Below are 21,711 nucleotides of genomic sequence, written 5' to 3'. Positions count from 1 at the left end.
AAAACATGTTTGCTTTTTGCATTTCAAAAATGCTTAAAAAAATTTCAAATTTTTTTACTTTTTTCTTTCATTCAAATTAATATTTTTTTATGTTTTTATTATTTTTATGTGTTGATATAAAAAAAATAGATTTTATAAAATAAAAAATATCATCTCATTATATATATATATTAAATATTTAAAGATATTTTTAATTTTAATTTTTTTTCCAGATATTAGGTCTGACATGGCAATATCATTGGGTCTGGGATTTCCAATTTTTTTTTTTCAACTTTAAGATATTTTTAATTTTATTTTTTTCATCTTAAAATTAGTTTTCTTTTCTCTTATTTAATTTTTTTCCATGCTGTAAAAAAAAATTGATGAGACTTTTTCAATATTGTACAAAAGTTGGTTGGTGATAATTGTTTTTCATTTGAGGTTGGGTTTAATTTCTTTATTAAAGCATGTTTGTTTTTGCTTTTCAAAAAAGATTTGAATTTTTTTTTATTTTTTTCTTTACTTCAAATAAATATTTTTGGATTTTTTTGTATTTTTTGATGTGATGATATAAAAAATAGATTTTACAACAAAAAAACCCATCTCAATACATTTTTTTTTAAAATATTTTAGGATATTTACAATATCACTAGGTCTAAGGTTCCTTCTCTTTTCTCTGATTTAATTTTATTTTTCATACGATAAAGAAGAAATAAATTGAAGAGATTTTTTTTATATTGTACAAAAGACGGGTGATGATAATTTGTTTTCATTTATGGTTGGGTTGAATTTTCTTATTAAAGCATGTTTTTTCGATTAAAAAATGCTTAAAAAATTTCAAAATTTTAAAATTTTAAATATTTTTCTTTAATTTAAATTAATATTTTTTTGATGTTTTTGTATTATTTTTATTTACTGATATAAAAAATAGATTTTTAAAAATAAAAAAATATTTCAATATATTTTTTTTAAATTTTAAGACTCGATAGTGTTGGATGTTGATGCACAACAGAACCCATTAGCCATGGATCTTGTCTCTAGCAGGACAATGGGGCCAGTGTTATTGTGTCCTGTTTAGCTGCAGGACTCTAAGCCAATGTATCCTTGGTTTGTCTTAGTAAAAAGTCTAGTTGTGTTGGGTTTTGTGTCAGAATTTAATTTTCTTAAGTTTGTATCGGCATCAAAGACTAATAGGCCTTGCATCAAGACTCAATTCTCTTGAGTGCAGCGTTAGGATCCAAGGTTCTTGAGTCTTAAGTTTCTAAATATTATTATTTAAATTATAAATATTATTATTTTTAATATAAATAAAAGTATTAATATTAAAAATAATATTATTTGTGTTATAAATATTATTATTTTTATTAGAAATAATATTATTAATAAAATAATTAATAAATTTGAAAAATATTATTATCAATATTGAAAAACAACCATAGATTTGATCTGAAAGGTAAAATTAAAAATTATTATTATCATTACTGAATTTTTGAAAAACTATTATTACTATCGAAAAAACCACATATTTTTTTTAAAAAAAAAATTAAAAAAATATAAGAATTTGGGTAGACAAATTAAGTATTATTATTAATATTATAAATATTATTATTGGGTCTAACGTTGTAGCTAGATGCAATGCTTTTTGATTCAGCGTTAGAGTCAAACCCAACACTTTTGGATCTTAGATTTTTTTTTTTATGAAAATTAAATATTAGCCCATAACGTAGCGCGAACCACTTAACTAGTGTATTCTCTAAGCATTATATTATTATTATTATTATTATTAAGTATTACTCGTGGGTTTTGTCACTGTGCAAGTCTTCATTGTTCATCTTTTTATACATTACTTTGGATGAACTATGCAAAATTTTATATTTTTTCAATTTGGTTCTCAAATTTTTTTTTGGTGATTTAGTCTTAATTAAAAATCAATTAATTTTGATTTTTTATGAAAATGTGAGATTGAATGAAGAGGGATCTGAATAAAAAAAAAAGACGTTAAATATGGGTGACGTGCTATAAGTTTCATAAAAGATGCACTTTAGTTCTTAAACTTAAAAATCACGAAAATTATACAAGTTCAATACCTCAATAGTTTTTCAATTTAATTTTGGTATAAAAATTTATTTTTGTTATTTTTTAGTCATTGATTGAGAGAAGAGAGAGAGAGTTCACTGAATTCTAGTAATAAAAAGAAAAAAAATATTGTTGTCACCGATTTAGGCCACCAAAACAAATAATATATATGTTAAACGGTTGCAATTGTAGAGGAAAGTTCATATTATATGTCTTTTTTATCTTTAAAGTTTATGAAAAAAAAATCTAAACTTGAGTTGATTTTAGTTTTTGGATCAATTTTTTAAGATTATAAATAGATTTATATTGATTTTTATAATGTTTTATAAATATTTTGAATAAAAATAAATAAAAAAATAGGTTATTGAAAAAAAAAAAACTTAAACCTCAGTTTTCATGCATCACAATGGTTGAAAGCTCGGCAAATCAAACAAATTTGTCTCTCAATGCACGACATATTATGTAATTTTTTTTTTTTAAATCATGTTGTTTGCCCCGGTTGCAAATAAAAAATAAAAAGTCCTTGTCCTCGCAATATTGTTACAAAACCCAATAGCTGTGGGGCATATTTGAAGTTTTGCTGGTTGAATTTTAGCACATTTACAGATCCATTGACCTTTTTTTTTAAAGCTAGTGAAATGTTGTGAAATTAATTATTTTTTAAAATATTTTTTTAAATAAATTAAAATAATATTTTTTATTTATAAAAAAATATTTTTTTGTTATTGCCATATCAAATAAAAAACAATTTAAAAATATTAAATATAATTAATTTAAAAAAAATTAAAATTTTTCTTAAATATATTTCTACTCTAGAAAACAAATTACATTTAAAAAGATATTTGAGTGTATAATTGTTGTTGTTTTTTAAAGTTTTTTTTAAATATATTAAAAAATATATATTTTTTAAAAAATTGTTTTTAACATTAATACATTAAATCTAAAAATATTAAAAAAATATTGATTTAAAAAATAAAAAAAATTTAAAACTTTTTAAAAATATTTTTAAAATATAAAAACAAAGCACCCTTAATGAATGTCTGTATCATCGATATTAATCGATTTGTCAAGGACAAGGACACTACAATTTCCTGTCGTTAACGCCTTGTGTTTGGCATATTCCACTTTCTCACTGCCGACCACCTTTATTATCATGTACTGGTAGAACGCGTGGTGGAAATTATATTTTTTTAAATTTTTAAATTTTTTATTTAAAATAATTTTTTTTAATTTTTTTAATATATTAATATTAAAAAAAATTTAATTTTTTTTTTAATATATTTCTGATCCAAAAATATTCTAAATCACTGTGCTTTTGCTGGCTATTGGTTTTCTGGCAGTGACCTCCCAATTTCTGACATAAATTCTACCTCACCTTATTTGTGCTTTTGCTGGCCTTAATTCATCTTCGTATAGCCTGTCTATCTCCTCCTCAGATGACCAATTCTTCTCTGCCTTCACAAACACCGTAAAACAGAAGAATCCATCGATCACTACCTTACTATCCATTGGAGGAGGAAGCGCAAACTATTCAACACTCTCTGCAATGGCAGGCAATTCTACTTACAGGAAGTCTGTCATAGATGACTCAATAAAAATAGCGAGGCATTATGGCTTTCAAGGGCAAGACTGCAGCTGGGTTTCGGCCAGCACAAACGATGACATGGATAGTATGGGTACCCTCTTCGAAGAGTGGCGTGCTGCTATTACTTTGGAGAGAAGAAATTCTAGCCTGTCAGAACTCATCCTTTCAGCAGCCGTTCAGTACTCGCCAAGTCTGGATTCCGGGAGTTTCCCTATATACTCTATACAGAAGAATTTGAATTGGACTCATGTGCTGGCTTTTGACTACTACTTGCCTACACGGGATAACTTTACGGCTGCTTTTGCAGCTTTGTATGCTCCTCATGGTGATGTTAACACTGATTTTGGAATAGCAGCATGGATTAATGAAGCATTACCGGCTAGTAAGTTGGTTTTAGGTTTTCCTTTCTATGTTTATGCGTGGAAACTTGCAAACCCGAATGAAAATGCCATTGGCGCACCAGCAACGGGACCGGCCGTTACAGAAGGTGGATCCATGAGCTATAAAGAAATCAATAATTATTTCAAAACAAACGGAAGAGTTAATCGTATCTACAATTCCACTTATGTGGTAAATTACGGCATCGTAGGGTCAACTTGGATTAGTTTTGATGATGTCGATGTTGTTAGAATTAAGGTTTCTTATGCCAAGGAGAAGGCCCTCCTCGGATATGTTGTATGGCAAGTCTCTCAAGATGACAGCTGGGTACTCTCTCAAGCAGGTATGGGAATGTTCTTAAGCTACCAAATGGTTTTTTGACCATCGTGATAACAATGATGTCAAGAGGTTGGCCTTGATTGATTAATTTGATTGTTAATGTGCAATATATAGAGAATCTTGCCAGATATTCTTTTTATCTGAATTCTTATGAATTTCTACTTGCTTCAGGGTAAAACCAAAAGGCCATCATCAGCTAATTGTCATTAACGCTTGTCATATATAATGCAGGATTGTGTACCTACTTGTAGTTTTTTTTAATCTTTTGTGTGTTTAGATGGTTGGATATTGGCTGCCTATATAAATTCGACAATTGGTACCATTTGTCTGCCAAAAAATAACGATTTATCATCCTTGAATAATCTGTGATTACATTTTTTTATGCAAAACATCTGCATCATTTTCTTTTAAATCTTTCTTGAATAATCTTTTATCATCCTTGAATAATCTTTTAAAATTTACTGGACACAGACAATTCTGATCTCTAATTCACATAATATGTTTATGTCCTCAGCTGGGGGGGTTGACTCAGGTGGAGGGGTTGATCCCAAACACGAAGGACGACCAAAATCCCGTATATTGATTATCATCTTGACAACACTTGCTGCTGTTATTATTCTTCTGGGCTTGGCATTTTATTTCATAAGAATTAGAATCCTCAAATCAAAGAGTCAAGAAACAAAGTTGAAAGTAAATAATGCAGCAGCAGCAGGCGACTTCGACAGCAATAATCCTGATCTGATAGTATATAGTTTGGCAGATATTGAGAAAGCTACAGACCAGTTTGCATTTGAAAATAAGCTTGGGGAGGGTGGATTTGGCCCTTTTTAATAGGTAATTAACTAATTATTCTTTATAGGTTATAATGGGACATTACTCTTCAACTCATGATGCTATATTTTGTTGAGGATTCATGGAGATATGCAACCATTTGCAAGAGTGGACTGTGACTAATTAAGCATTTCTAGAGACATGCACCACTTGTGAAAATGGAGTCATTAAGTGTCTGTCTCCTGCCATTTAGAAAACTCTCTCTCTTTTGCAGGAGATTAGGATAAGATATGCTTATCTCTATTGGAGATAACTTTCTAACTGTAGAATCAGGAAGATATAGGAGGCATATTCAAGATAACTTGCAAACTGATATTGTGATAAACTCGTATACTAGAGATAGCCTTCAATTCTATTTTAACTTTCCACTAGCTTAAATATAGGAGAAGATATAGGAGGTAGTGGTGGTTAGCATATAATATAAATGCTGTAACAATTCTTTTTCTATTGTGATGAAAATATACCGAATACTCATTAAAATTATTCTTATCTAAACCCCTTGCAATCTTCAAGCATTCAGATTTCAGTCTTTGAGTGAAAAAAATTAGCATGACATTCTGTTTTTCCAGGGTGTTTTACCAGGTGGACAAGAAATAGCGGTGAAAAAACCTTCGAAATCCTCTACTCAAGGATTTGATGAATTCAAGAATGAGGTTATGCTCACTGCAAAATTACAACATGTAAATCTCGTGAAAGTTTTGGGATATTGCGTTGGCAGAGAAGAGAAGGTGCTGATCTATGAGTACATGCCAAAAAAAAGCCTGGACTATTACTTATATGGTTAGCACTCAGCATCCTTTTATGCTTGGATTTGCAGAACCAAAAAAAGATTTGAGTGTGATTTAGTCTTTCACTGCATTACAATTTCCGACATTCTTATGCATGTTCGTGTCAGTAAGATCGAAATACTTATAGCCTTGATAGTTTGTTATCTGATATGACAGATCCGATTAGGCGATATTTGTTGGATTGGAAGAAAAGGGAAGAAATCATTGAAGGGATTACTCAAGGCCTTCTATACCTCCAAGAATATTCAAGACTGACAATTATCCATCGAGACTTGAAAGCCAGCAACATTTTACTGGATGGGGATATGAAGCCTAAGATATCTGATTTTGGTGTGGCTAGAATTTTCACAAAAGATGAACAAGAAGCAAACACTAGCCGGCTTGTTGGGACATAGCAAGCATCATGCACAAATTCATTTCATACATAAATTATTTTTGAAAACTTAGCATTGTGAATGAAATCATCCTGTGCAGCGGTTATGTTCCTCCGGAATACGTTAGAAACGGCGTGTATTCCATAAAATCTGATGTTTACAGTTTTGGAATAGTACTACTGCATATCATAAGCGGCAAGAAGAATGGCTCTTTGTATGGTTCTGATGAAACTTTAAGCCTCCTAGAATATGCAAGTTCCTTGATAACACAACTAACGATATTTTAGATTTTGCATTTGTCATACATGATTATGATTTTTGTTAATTGCAGGCTTACGAGCTGTGGAAAGATGGTGAAGGCATGGAGATCATGGACCCATCGCTGGATGACACGTTGTCCTCTTGTAAATTGACCAAATGCTTGCAAATTGCACTGCTATGTGTCCAAGAAAACCGTATTGATAGGCCGTCTATGTTGGACTTCAATGCTAAAAAACGAAACTGCCATTGTGACCATTCCCAAAAGGCCTGCTTTTTCTGTGAATACAGATGAAGATGACAAAAACAGACGTGATCAATTGCACCTAAAGATTTGTTCAGTTGATGATGCAACAATTTCGCAAGTCGTTGGGCGATGAGGAAGTACTTTCTTGCGGAAGCTTGAAGCAAATGCTAAATCTTTTTACAGACTTGAACAGTAAGCTCGTTGTGTTTTTTCTAGATTATTATCAGAAATTTACAGCAAAAGTTTTGACGGCATGCACATTGTTAATGGAATCAAACAACTCCGAGGCTTGCCTCTATAAGAATTGATTCAGGATGTGCAACTTAACTATAATGCCATGCAATATGCCTCTTTCCACTAAGCAGTTAGTTCTGAATAAATTTGCTCACTGGCTTTATGTCTTGGGACAACTTGCTATACGTAAAGTTATAATGTCGAAATAAAGGTGTATGATCTTTAACGATAAAGATTCGGGATCGACTCTCCCTTTTTGCTAGGACTCAAATTCCTCCTTCAGGCCACCTTTTTGCCACCGCTAAAATTCATTAGCAAAATAAAATTTATATGGAAAAACTTTGATAGACTGCTCCTGGCGACGTATCAAAGGCCACCACAAGTCTTGCATAAAAGTGTGCACGTACTCAAACAATGCTGGCGATCCTACAAGTTTTCAGTTCCTCTTCTAGATTGAAATTTCAAACGTGGAATTACGTGGATCCCTGCCGACACAACAAGTTGTGTGTGGTTCACACGATGTGATGGTGTACCATCATATTAATTTCTATTTTTTAATATTCAAATTAAATAGTTCAGTTATTATAATGGTAAAATTAAAAAATAAAAAAAGAAAAAGAAAAAACAACAACAGAGTAACCTGTGTTGTTCCTTTAAATTCCAGCTCGTTTATTATTGAATCGGGCTAAGATTTTGACAACAATTTCTAGACACGTTACTCTTCATTCTGATCGGTTGGATCGAAGATTGGTGGTATAGAAGCTGACTATTTTGACAAAAAACGGGGCTGTCAGTATTGTGATTTTTTCTTAAATAATGCTCCTTTAATCTTATTGTAATCCGAGAATAAGTTGTTTTTAATGATATATATGTTGTATCCCTTAGTTGAATATGAAGAAGAACAACTATGAACTCATTATTTGTTGATAGTGGAAGTTTTTAGGTGGATTATGATCTCGTGGTTTTTTTCACATTGAATTTTTTACTTTAAAAATCTTGATGCTGATTTTGTGATTATTTATATTATTTTTTTTTATTATTGTTTGATTCTATTTTACTGTAAAAAAAAATTAAAACTTATAAATTATAAATTATATTTCACTAAATTAATCCAAATAAATTAATATAAGGTTATTCCTAGTTTTCAAACACAGATTTCATCAAAATATCTGTGGCTGACTTCTCAAATGATGCTTCATTCAAGAAGTTTCGCAGGTCAAATTTTAGGACAGATGTCTCCTGAATGTGGCTCCACTCCTTCCTCTCTCTTTTTTTCTATGAAGTCGTGAGATTTTCTCAGACTAGATTTTAGCTTTTCAACTGACTCACCTGCGAAATAAATTCCTCGTCAAAATAGAAAAGTTTGGTCGGGAAATGTGAGGGTTAAGTTGTGCCAAGAAGAAAGAGAGGATTCGATTAGAAGATGAGAGGGTTAGGTTGAGTTGGGGAAAAAAGGGTTCGTAGGACAAGCTCGGTTGGGCTCGTGGTTGGCAGCCTCGGTTGAGACTCTTGTCAGCCAGGCTCGGTTATGACTTTTTTTGGTTGGCACCACCATTTTCCTTGCTTTCTTTTGCACAAGGTGGAGGCTGCAAACAGCTAAAAGAGGGGAAAGAAGAGGTGTCTCGGCATCTCTCTGTTCTGAAGAGGGAAATTAGGACACCAGTCAAAGAGCAAGCCAAGACCTACTTGTACAAGTAACTGAAAACTTATTAGCACATCCCCTTTTGCCTTGGCGTCTAGGCTGTAAGATAAATATTTCATTGAAGCACGTTTATTTTGCAGAAAGTAATTTGTTTATTATTGGAAAAAATGATAAATTAAAAAAAAAATTAATAAAAAAATTTTAATTTAGTTTTCATAAAAGTGTTTTTTTTTAATTCTAGACGGAAAATACTTTTTAGAAGTTATGAAAAATTTAAAAATATCATATTATTTGTTAATTATATCAAATTTGATCCTTAATTTTTTAATTTGTATGATTTGTTTCTTATTATTTTAATAAACTTAAAAAATATTAATAAATTATTTTTCAGGTCATTTTCCATCACATAACTAAACATTGAAAATTATTTTCCAACTTATTTTTCATGACACTACCAAACATTAAAAAATAATTTATTTTTTAGAATTAAAAAAAAAAAACTATTTTTCAAATAAAAATATTTAAAAAAAAAACTATTTTTCAAATAAAAATTAATTTTCTACAAATAAACAGGATATATTACATGCTAAGCTGGTAAAATCACTCGACTTTCTATCAAATATTTTAGGATCATCACTTTTATTGTCACAATCCGAATCCCGGATCCATAACCGGCACGTAGACAAAGTTCTCTTTTAATGTTTCATACCTATGCGAACCCAAACTTATATATAAACTTATTATTTAAACAACGACAAAGTTCTCTTTTAAGGTTTCATACCTATGCGAACCCAAGCTTATATATAAACTTATTATTTAAACAACTCAATCAGAGTTCAACGTAGCATTAATAACAAATTAACTTCATAATAATTTGATTATCTTAATATAATGGTTAATACAAATTAATAGTTATGGAGCACTAACTAGACATAAAGAAAAATACAAATTTCAACAAAAGAGCAATCTTGAAGATTCAACAAAATGACTTGCTAACAAGTTATATGCCTGAAAAAATAAATAATGAGAGAATAAATTCAACAACTCAGTGAGTAGATAACATTCAATATACACACATGAGGTAATACAACAATGAAAAATATATATACAATTGGCTTTAGGTTTTTATAGGAAGGTTCCTCAAATAGATCATAACAAGAATATCATAAGGTAAAGTTTGTTAGAAAATCAAAATGCAATGAGTATGAGATTCCGTACTGTAAGATGATCAGTTCACATAGGTTGGTGACTCCCCCAACCAACTAGGGTTCAGATACAATGTGCACAAAGACTAATACTATCATGTTAACATAAGTATTCTAACTGGCATATCATAGGTTCATAATTATAATTAAACAGACATATTTATATCTTAAGGTTCAACTCATGACATCAATTAAATGAGATACTATTAAATAAGTTATACTCACTGGCATCTCATAGATTTAACAATTGATCATGTTTTATCATAACAAAGATAATAATTAGCATATATATTATCAAGAAGTATGATCCAATTCATATTAATAAATTAAATATTTATAATATTTCTTATGCATATGAAAAATTATCCACTCACCTAACTCAAAAACAAATAGAACTCAATAGCAGATATCGAAGGAAATCCTACTGACGTGCCACCAGTAGAATATTAGGATTATCTGAATACAAATGAAATATATTCAAGAACGACTCAAAAGAATATATAACTTATTTAATACACTTAACTAAGGGTCTATTCCATAACCCTATATATTTTTCTCAAAAACTAGTTATTTCTCAAAAACCTAAAATTAAACGATTTTCCCGAAATCTAATCCATAATAAAACAAATAATAAAATTGATAATAATTCACTAAATAACCCTTCATCAAACCAATCTGAAAAGGCCCAATCTGGAATTTATCATATTTTTAGGGCCCAATTATAATTTTCATCTAATTGGAGGACCAAACTAAAAATATCACAAATTCATGACTATAGTGGAATTATGTCCACAATTCATCCTCATCTCTGTCCAGAATCTCTAATTATGTTCCAGGGACCATTCTGGATTTTGTTTTCAAATTTTTAGGGTCAAATTGTAACTTTTGTCAAATTGAAGGACCAAATTGAAAGTGTTAAAATTTCATAACTATACAGAAATTCTACCCATAATTCATTTTTTATTCTGTTCAGAATATGCTCCAGGAACCAATTTGTAATTTTCCAAAGTTTGAGGACTAAATTGTAATTTTCACAAATTGAGGGACCAAACCGAAATTTTGTCATCTTCAACCTCAAACTCAGAATTTCCACAGATTATCTACTGTTATCTCATGATTTCTAACAGAAATTCACCATTAAAAAAAAAATCATAACTCAAAATTATCATATTTACGGATTTACCTACAATAATCAATCTTATAACATTCAAATTAATTCTTCAATAAACCCAAAACACAATTTTCAAAACCCTAACATTCAACCAAAACATAAATTTAAAGCTTAAATAATACATATTTATATATAATCTTACCTTTAAACTTATTTTCTTCAATTCTCTTATATATCCCTTCTCTTTCTCTCTTTTCTTTTTTTTCTTTTCCTTTTCTTCTCTTCTCTCGGTTTTTTACTCTTAATTGCAAATCTCTTTTTTTTTTTAAATTTATATTTATCATGTTTTGTTGAATTACTATAATATTTTTTATTTATTTATTTCTTTATCTACATTTTCAAGGGCTTTATAACTTTTTCTTATCTCTTTAATTCAGAATGTTACATTTATATCTCATCAAAATCCAGTCATGGTGGGAAATGAAATTTTCTTGAATCTCTAATGTGGATGTAAATAATCTTTCTTTGACAAAATTAAAAAGAAAGGTTGAATTTTTAGTATGTAAAAGTTGACTAGAAATAGCATTGTACAATAATAACTACAAGGTGCCACCAAACCATCTATAAAAATAAAATAAAAAAAATATTAAAAAAGCTTATAGTTTTTTCTTTTTTTTCTTCCTCCTACCATGACAACATGATCAAGGTGATAACTAATTGAGAATTGATTATTCCTTCGAGGAAAAAACATAGACTGCACGTTATCTGGCAAGACTAAAACTACTAGGAGTCAAATCATTCTCGTTTAATACACTCCAAGCAAATAACCTTTCAGAAAAATGCAAGGCCCCAGATCCAAGAGTTTCACTTCTCACAGATACAGATTAGGAGTCCTGCTGGTGTTACAAAAGTAAGCTTCTTCTTCAATGGCTTTCAACACCATGATCATCACCCTCATCCTCTTTCTATCTTCCTATGTTCACAGCTCAAACTCCCAAGAAACCTGGATTAGAGCAGGTTACTGGGATTCCGTCAGTGAACTGCCCGTTTCTAATATCAATTCTGCTCTTTTTACTCACCTTGTATGTGCCTTTTCTCGTATAAATTCTTCTACTTATCATATTCATATTAACTCTTCCAAAGAATCCTACTTCTCTACCTTCACAGGCACTGTCAGGGTTAAGAACCCTTCAGTTAAAACCCTTCTATCCATCTTGGCTAGGAGAGGGGGTCTTCCAGCTTTTTCCTCAATGATAAATCAGTCTTCATATAGAAAGTCTTTTATCGAGTCCTCGATATATACAGCGAGGCTTTATGGTTTTGATGGCCTAGACCTTTCGGTTGGGCCAAGTATGAGCATCAACATGACCAATCTAGGAATCCTTTTCGATGAGTGGCGAGACGCTATAGCTTCTGATTCAAGAAAATCTGGCAAGTCACAGTTGCTCTTGGTAATGTCAGCTACTCACTCGCCTGCTCAGCACTCGGCTACTTATCCTATAGACATCATGAAAAGGACCTTAGATTGGATACATCTTATTGCATATGACTATCATGTGCCTGCAGAATTTAATTTTACTGGTGCACATGCTGCTTTGTATGGCACTTCAAATTGGGTTAACACCGATGAATGGATAAAGGAATGGTTAAGAGGAGGATTATCTGCTAGCAAACTGGTTTTGGGTTTGCCTTACCATGGTTATGCATGGAGACTGGTGAACCCCAACGAAAAAGAGTTTGGGGCACCCTCCTCGGGTCCAGATGTAACAATTGATGGTTCCATGGGTTATAAGAATATTAAATCTTTCATTCAAGGTTATGGCTATGGAGCTGCAGCAGTGTACAATTCTACCTATGTTACGAAGCTTTTCGTTGTTGGGTCGACTTGGATCAATTTTGATGATGTGGAGACTATCAAGGCTAAGATTTCTTATGCAAAAGAAAACAATCTTAGTGGTTACAGCGTATTTCAGCTCTCTAATGACGATAATTGGATTCTTTCTCGAGCAGGTAGGTTGTTAGTGAAAATTTCGATCTCCCATTTTATCTTCTTTATTTTAATGAAACACTGGACTAGAGATGTTTCAATTGCTTTCGAATGATCAATTGCCCTCCCCTGCAATACTAAGTTCTGTGAGGTGTATTTTATAGAGTAAATGAGCTTTCACTGCAATAGGAAGATATCATAAAACAATACTTACATGATGATAAACGTTCGCAGCTCAGGGAAAAGATGAAGATGGGCAGAACAAGAGGAAGGTATTGGTAACTATTCTGGTTACGATTGCTGTGGTCTTTCTCGTGTTGGGCACCATAATTTGTTGTTACTTTAGAAGGAAAAAACTCGGCTCAAAAGGTAACATCTTCCCGTTGTGACAATTTTCCAAATATATTAACCAAAATTTTGAGTTGGTTCAGCAATTATTACAACAGGATCAAGACAGTTGGTTCTTTGATTTGTTTCATGGTAACAGAAATTGCTGGGAGTGTCCAAAAATCACTATCTGCAGTGAAAATCGAAGTATCTGCTACTAGAGTTATTAATAGCGATGCTCCAAATCTGCAAGCACTCAGTTTTGATACGATTGCTGTGGCTACTAATAACTTTTCGAGTGAAAACAAACTTGGAGCAGGTGGATTTGGCTCTGTCTACAAGGTAAATAAATTTGGCGAAATATAAATGCGTTCTGATTCTTTCACTGCAGAACACTAATTACATATAAGCTGTGTGTTTATATTCTATACGAAAGAAGGATGTCGAGGGTACAGAATATTGGCAAGTAATTGTCTTGTATGACTGTAAAAGGATCGAAAACATGACAGCTTGAGGCACTTGTTTTGCCAGGGTAAACTACCTAACGGAAAGGAAATAGCAGTGAAGAGACTATCAAAAACTTCGACTCAAGGAGAAGAGGAGTTCAAAAATGAGGTCACACTTACAGACAAGCTTCAACATGTGAATATAGTTACAGTTTTGGGATTTTGCACCGAGAGGGAAGAAAAGATGCTGATATACGAGTACATGCCGAACAAGAGCTTGGATTTCTACATCTATGGTCAGTAGAATCTTTTTCTCTGGCTTAGTTTGGCCAACTTTCTAAATGCACCTCGAATAATTGTTTAAGGTCTACTTCCATGTAGATCCAATCAGAAGATACATGTTAGATTGGAGAAAACGCGTTCAAATCATTGAAGGTCTTACTCAAGGGCTTCTATATCTCCAAGAATACTCAAATTTTACCATTATTCATCGAGACATAAAGAGTAGCAACATTCTATTGGATGAGGAAATGAACCCTAAGATATCAGACTTTGGTATGGCTAGGCTCTTCAGGAAAGATGAACTCGAAGCAAACACAAGCAGGATAGTTGGAACATAGTAAGGAAATTGACTCAAAGTGGTATATATTTCGACATGAACTATTTGATAAATCTTCTCATTCTTATTTATTTTTTCAATTGCAGTGGTTATGTTCCCCCTGAATATGTAAGAAAAGGCATATACTCCATGAAATATGATGTTTACAGCTTTGGAGTTCTACTCCTGCAAATCATAAGTGGCAAGAGGAGTACATGTTACTATGGTGCAGACGAAAACTGGAACCTTCTTGAATATGTAAGTGATCAGTCACATCTTTTCCAATATATGAATGCATAATTCACTTTTTTTTCTCCCATAGTCTGCATTTGAATGCCAATATGGTTATCAAATTGTTTCAGGCATATGAATTATGGAAAGATGGTGAAGGCGTGGAGTTTTTCGATCCATCGCTAGACGATTCCTTTTCATCATGTAAACTCACAAGATGCCTGCAAGTTGCTCTATTATGCGTCCAAGAAAATCCTTTGGACAGGCCATCTATGTTAAAAATTTCTTCGATGCTAAAAAAAGAAAATGCACCTATCGCCTCTCCAAAAAGGCCTTCTTTTTCAACCAAAAGAGATGAAGAGGAGGACAGTGTTATCAGGAATAAAATTTATTCTGTGAATGATGCAACAATATCTGACTTGGAACCTCGCTGAAGTAGAGGCTTTCATGAACAGAACTCAAGAGTCTCTCGTTTTTTCTTCCTGGTTGAACTGATTATATGTATTCTTTCTAAGTTATTATGATAGATCCTATTGTTTTATATCTTAATGATTGTTGGCTACCAAAAAGGGTCCATCTTTTACAACAATGTAAGATCATTTACTTGTACATATGAAACCAACCTGCATTTTAGTCAATCGTAATTATCAGAACAGCATTTAGGGAAAAGCACTCGTCTCAATGATTGTTTCAAAAGTCAGCTTGTAGTTATGAAACCATAATAGCATGTAAATCTTCTCAGAAGTCACTTCCCTTTCTCTCTCAATAACATTAAGGGAATAGTCGTTAGGAAAGTAGCAAACTAGAAAAGGAAAATTAAGGGCCTTTCTTCTCTAAGGAAAAAAAAAAAAAACAAAAGAATAGGATGTTGTGCATGGTAACAAAAAAAATTTGGTTAATCAGACCAATCAGCCTCATATTCCTTGACGTATGCATTAAGCAATGGTGCATAAGATTTTCTACAAAAAGAAGAAATTGTCTGGATTTTTTGGTTAGATAGAGATAGGGTAGGGTGAGAAGGGTTCTTTCTCTGTTTTCTCTGCTTATATCAAGGTGACCGTGACTACCATTAGTCAGGTCAAACTTCTTGGTTAAAACTTTCCATGTAGATTTTTTTTCCTGCATGAACAGTGAAAGAAAATATAAGACATGAATTTTTAGCTCAAACTTAAACGCAAGTAACCTTAAATCCAATCTAAATTAATCTAGATATTTAAGAAAAAGTTGAAAAAAAATTTATTTCTTCTCCTCTAATTTTTATAGCCATCATGACCCTCCTCTCCTCAAACTAAAGATTTTAGTTTTTGATCTTAAATTTTTGATTCAAGAAAGGTGAAAGTAACAAGCAAGTGGTTCTTTTCATATTACTTTTGATTATAATTTGTTTATGGAATGATTAAAAAAGAGATTAGGGTTTATAAGGATTAGAAATTCATATTGTTAAGATTGATTTATGATTATTAAGAATTTAATGGTAGATAATTAATTAATATGTTGTAAGAAATAAGAATTTATGAGTTTATTTGTTTAAATTAATTTTTATGGGTTAGGAAATTAATTTTAATCTTGCTGTAAAATATGGGCAGAATGGTCTTGAGGTTGAAGATGATCAAATTTTATTTTGGTCCTTAAGTTGTGAAAGTTTCAGTTTAGTCTTTAAACTTTGAAAAAAATAAAATTTCACCCCTAAATGTATTTTGAGATTATGGACAATGTAATTATGAGATTAAGGATGATGAATCTCAGTTTTATTTGATATGAAATATTTTTAGTTTGGTCCCTCAATTTTGAGAATTTACATTTTAGTCTCTAAACTTTATGAAAATCTCAATTCAGTCCCTGGTTCATTCTAGAAAGAATTTAGGATGGTTTATGGGTGAAAATTTAATATGATTATGTATTTCCAGATTGATCCTCTAATTTTGGTAAAATTACGTTTTGGTCCCTGTTTTGGAAAATTGTCGTTTTAGTCTATAAACTTAGGAGACTAAACCTGGTTTTGTTTTATGCACTAGGATTTTTTTTTTGAGTTGTTTTTTAGTGTATTTCATATATTGTTGTAGGTTCTCCTATTGATCCTCAATAGGATTTTCAGGTCTTTCATCTGATATTTCTTTTATTCTATATTCTTCCGGAGTGGGATAATCTTAAATATGCATATAATATAAATAAATATGTATGTTGATTATATGATAAGTACAATTAGTTAATCTCTTGAATAGTTATATATATTGCTTTATTTTCCAAGTACTCATCTATTAAGATGATGAAACAAAATTCGGAGGGATAACTCAATACCCTCTTGGCAATTAGCTGACATCTCACCAGACCTCTCGGCAAAGAGGCATTCTGTTAAATCCTAGAAAGTTGGGGGCTATCCAATCTACGTACTGTTTGTGAATTTCATCTCCGTTTACTGCATGTTTATTGAGTGTTTACTATCACCACAGCTTGGAGATATATCAAGATCAAAGTTCACGCAGCATGAATAGACTGAAACTGATACCTTTGTCTGCAAAGGTGCGTACCTTCACAACAATGGAAAGCAAGCACCAAACAATTCTTTGACATTTGGTGCATTCACTTTAATGGTGATTCTGACATTTTTTTTCTCTTCTTACATTGCTTTGTTAGTTTACTCCAGCTTCGTTTGGATTTTAAGGAGCACTGACAAAGACCCTCCATGTGAAGAACAATTTCATTTTATGAGCTTCTCTGTCATGGGACCCGTATGCAAGACATTTATTACATTTACACCTTCCCTGGCATAAGATCATGAGCATGTCCTGTTTACCTCAAAAATTAAGGAATCACATCTGTTCACTGAGGCAGGACAGAGGTTGTTACCTGTCAATTAATATCTGGCCTCTCAATTCATTGCCATTCTTTGACATTTAAGCCCACCTGACTTTATTTAGTGTTTCAGAACATTAAAAAAAAAACACAAGAACATAAAAGATAAAGATATAGAATAAATTATTTTAAAATTATTTTGAAATAAATTTATATGTTTTCAAAACAAGAAACAAATAAAAATATATTTTTTTGTCTCAAATGTTTCGTCTCATTTTTACTAGGTAAATAACATTATCTTTTCTATTTGGTTATTAATTCACGAGAACAGAGTTTGCATGGACTTTTAGTTAGATCCACGTCCAAAATACAGCCTTGGAGCATTTCCATTGTTTTCTTTGTGCTATTTTAAGTGTTTAGAATTACGGTAATTTTTTTATATGTTTTTTTAATAAAATAAACCTGAAAAAATAAATTATTTTAGCACATTTTCAAGAAAAAAGTATTTGTAGAAAGCACCTCATACTAAAATATCAAACATTAGTAATACAAAAGAATGTAATGTTACATGAGTGCACACTCTTTTAAATCAAATACATACATAATAATTAAAATTAAATTTTTAATTAATGAATCAACTTCAACCTTGCATATTAATTAAATGTTTTATTTTCAACCATAATCATAGCGACAGCCACCGCCACAACCACCGTTGTAACTCTAGAAAAAGTGGGTGCAATTTGGATACAGTGTAGAAATTTCAATTCTACTCTGGTGGATATTAAGAATAATGTGAAGACAGTGTGTTAGTGTTAGAATTTTTTTATGATGATAGTGATATATATATATATATATATTTGGGACAAATGCTAATATCTGGATTGGTTGATTTTTATAGCCCTCGCACAGCTGTTTTTTTTTATTATTAATATTGATGTTTAAATTCGTTTGGTATATTTTAGTTAATTTTATATATTTTAAAATTAATAACTATATAAATTTTTAATAATTTTAAAATTTATAAAACTCAAACAAATAATTTTTAAAAAATTAAATTCAAAATCTATTAATTAGTTAAGCTACACCGTTTAAAATCACAACTATTTTTCGCTTGTAGTACAAGTATTGTCTTCAGCATGGCTACTTTGTTATTGCAGGAACACTACTCAACATCAATATGATGTCTAAATGACCTTGGAGAGACGGCACTAAAAATGTTATTAAAGACAGCTGTTAATGTTATCAATAGAGTTGTTGGAGTGCAAGGAAAAATACAATTTCTGCATTGAAAAAATAATAATATAGCTTTATATATATAGTTAAAAAAGCGTTTTATTAAATACACATCGAAATTATTATTTCACCCCTAACCAACATAAATAACTTGCTTTACTATAAGAGTTATTTAGTAATTTCATAATTATAAACGTAAAGTGTTTTTACCGTGGATTTCAACGTATATTTTTGAAATTAGCTTGGCTTTTTATAAGTTTTGACAGAATAATACTATTTAAAAAAGATACGATGAAATAATATATTTTTATATTATCGCACTTTTAGAGTATAATAAGGTGAAAGTTTAATTATTTATCTTAATTGATTGATTAATTGGATTCAATTGTATGAACCGATCAACTGTTTCATATAAAAATCATAATTTATTAAAAAAAATTTAAAAGATATTTTACGAATCAAAATATATATATCTTTACTTAAAAATAAACTATAATTAAAATCTCAAAAAGTTATTATTCACATAATAATTATATGTAGTTGGAAAAAGTTATTGTTCACATATTAATTATACCATATTAATATCATGTAGTTGAACTTGTAATAACGAGTAATTTTAAATAGTTATGTGTAGATATTCCATAACTAAATGAAAATTTTCTTTAAATAAATTATGTGGATGACTTAGTAAATACATTTATAAAATAATTAGACATGATAGAATAATAACTCAAAAAAAATAAGTTTGTATATAATCATTAAATTACATTTAAATTTTTATAAAAGTTATTAGATTTGTTGTCTCGGGAAATGACACCCTTGGAGTGGTGTCTTTCTAGGTGTGTGTGTGTATATATATATATAAGAAATTTAAATGATTGTTTTATAGTCATAAATCAAAGTGTTTTTGATATCTAAAATTTAATTTTTCTACTCATCTAAATTATTTTAAAACGGATTAGGTTATTAAAAATTAACTTTCATAATTTAACTTAAATTGAAACTCTTCAGTGAAGGATTCAATTCATAAGGTTTAAAAAATATATTAAAAATGTATGGATATTTTTTTCCACGTTTAAAATTTTCTAATTCAACCAGCAGTGCAATACAAGTCAAATTATCTAGTTTAAACACATGGAGGTGGGTATGCATTGACTTTTGCCTATATACAGAGGCGAAAGTAAAGTTGAGTAAAAATACTTGTCACGACCCGAATACCGAGTCCATAACCAGCAATGCAGGAGCGGTGTCAAAAAAACACCTTACCTACACTAAACCTTAAAATAGACGTATCCAAAGAATAAGTTATTAAAAAATAAATAATATTTTATAATCTTCAAAAATACTATATTATTCAATATTAATAGAACTAAAAGATAGTTCAAAACTCATCATTAATAATTAAAAACAAAACAATAATTCATAATATTCATTACATTGTCAAAATCCAAACTTAATTAAAACAAGATAATAGTAGAGCGTCTAAGACATCGAATCAAGACTAAAAGAAAAGTCTCGCAAAATAAGTAAGGCATACCGACCAAAACTAAAGAAACAGGAACACTCAATAAAGTTCACCTACTATCAGAAACTAAAAACCTGAAATAATATTAAGAATGAAGAGTGAGTTCAACCAACTCAATGAAAGAATAATATTTAATATATATTTTAAATATTTAAGATATTAATAGTTTACAAATCAATTTATCTTTATAGACATAACATATATTACTAAATATATTATCATAAAGTGGTAAAATACAAGTCAGAGATCAGATGATACCCGAGGGTGACCAGATGAGACTTAAAAATGACCAGATGATACCCGAAGGTGACCACTGTGGGATGATTAATTGCCACAAGTTAATGCCTTTCTCACCAGCTAAGTATACAGTATACTATGTGCACATAGGCTAACTACTCTTTGTTAGTATGAAGTTACTGACAAGTTATATATCAAGGCATAATAGATATTTATAAAATCATAAAAAAAAAACATATATCATAGTTTGACATGTTGCGAGTACAAATTCAAGAATAAATGAGTAAATGAAAAATAAAGCAATATATATAAGTACTCAAGAAATTAACTAGTTGTACTCATTATATAATCAACATACATATTTATTTATAATATATACATATTAAAGATTATCTCACTCACCCAGAAAATATAGATTAAAAGGAATATCAAATGAAAGACCCGAAAGACCTATTGAGGATCGTTAGGAGAATCTATGATAAATATATGAATATACTCAAAAGCAACATAATTAAAAGATTCCAATACATAAAAAAGAAAATCAGACTTAGTCTCCTAGGTTTAGGGACTAAAATGATAATTATCCAAAACAGGGATTAAAATATAATTTTATCAAAACTGAGCCAAACTATAAATAAATAACCATACTAAAATTTCACCCATAAACCATCCTTAATTTTGTCTAGAATAGAATAGAGACCGAACTGTAATTTTTTATAAAATTTAGGGATTAAAATGTAAATTCCTAAAATTGAGGGACCAAACTAACAATATTCTAATAAATTATCAAACTCAGATTCATTATCTTTAACCTCATAATAAAAATTTCCAGAATCTCAAAATATATTTAGGGGTCAAATTATAATTTTTTTTAAAGTTTAGGACTAAATTGAAATTTTTTATAAATCAAAGATCAAAATAAAATTTGATCATCTTCAATCTCAAGACCATTCGATCTATATTTCACAGTAGGGCAAACATGAATTTCTTAACCCATAAAAATTACTTTAAACAAATCAACTCGAAAATCCTTATTTTCAACAACATACTAATTAATAACTTAACATTAAACCATTAATAATCATAAATCAATCTTAACAATATAAATTTACAATCCTTATAAACTCTAATATCTTATTTAATCATTCCATAAACAAATGTAATCGAAAGTAATATGAAAGAGAACTACTTACTTGCTACTTCTACTTTTCTTGAACCAAAAACTCAAAATAAAAAACTAAACTCTTTGGTTTGAGGAAAGGAGGGTCACTGACACGATCAAAGAGT

General features: G+C 30.2%; 1 protein-coding gene and 1 pseudogene across 3 annotated transcripts; both read left to right on the top strand.

Moving 5' to 3' along the window:
* The first annotated feature begins 3,352 nt into the window (after positions 1-3,352).
* Positions 3,353-7,258, top strand: LOC105121145 (cysteine-rich receptor-like protein kinase 10; annotated as a pseudogene).
* Positions 7,259-11,760: 4,502 nt separating this feature from the next.
* On the top strand, positions 11,761-15,274 carry LOC105121144 (putative cysteine-rich receptor-like protein kinase 20). Of its 3 annotated transcripts, none has more exons than XM_011019675.1 (7): positions 11,761-13,057; positions 13,269-13,403; positions 13,522-13,703; positions 13,893-14,103; positions 14,189-14,426; positions 14,513-14,663; positions 14,768-15,274. In XM_011019675.1, exons 1-7 carry the CDS (start codon positions 11,974-11,976, stop codon positions 15,068-15,070), a joined length of 2,304 nt encoding a protein of 767 aa, XP_011017977.1. In that variant the 5' UTR covers positions 11,761-11,973; the 3' UTR covers positions 15,071-15,274. The 3 variants fall into 3 exon arrangements, with proteins under 3 accessions (XP_011017977.1, XP_011017976.1, XP_011017975.1); XM_011019674.1 differs by having other exon boundaries at positions 14,183-14,426; XM_011019673.1 differs by having other exon boundaries at positions 13,492-13,703.
* Positions 15,275-21,711: the final 6,437 nt, after the last annotated feature.

Source organism: Populus euphratica, unplaced genomic scaffold (assembly GCF_000495115.2).
Source record: "Populus euphratica unplaced genomic scaffold, PopEup_1.0 scaffold31.1, whole genome shotgun sequence".
NCBI lineage: Eukaryota > Viridiplantae > Streptophyta > Magnoliopsida > Malpighiales > Salicaceae > Populus > Populus euphratica.
This window is presented reverse-complemented; position numbering and strand designations above follow the sequence as displayed.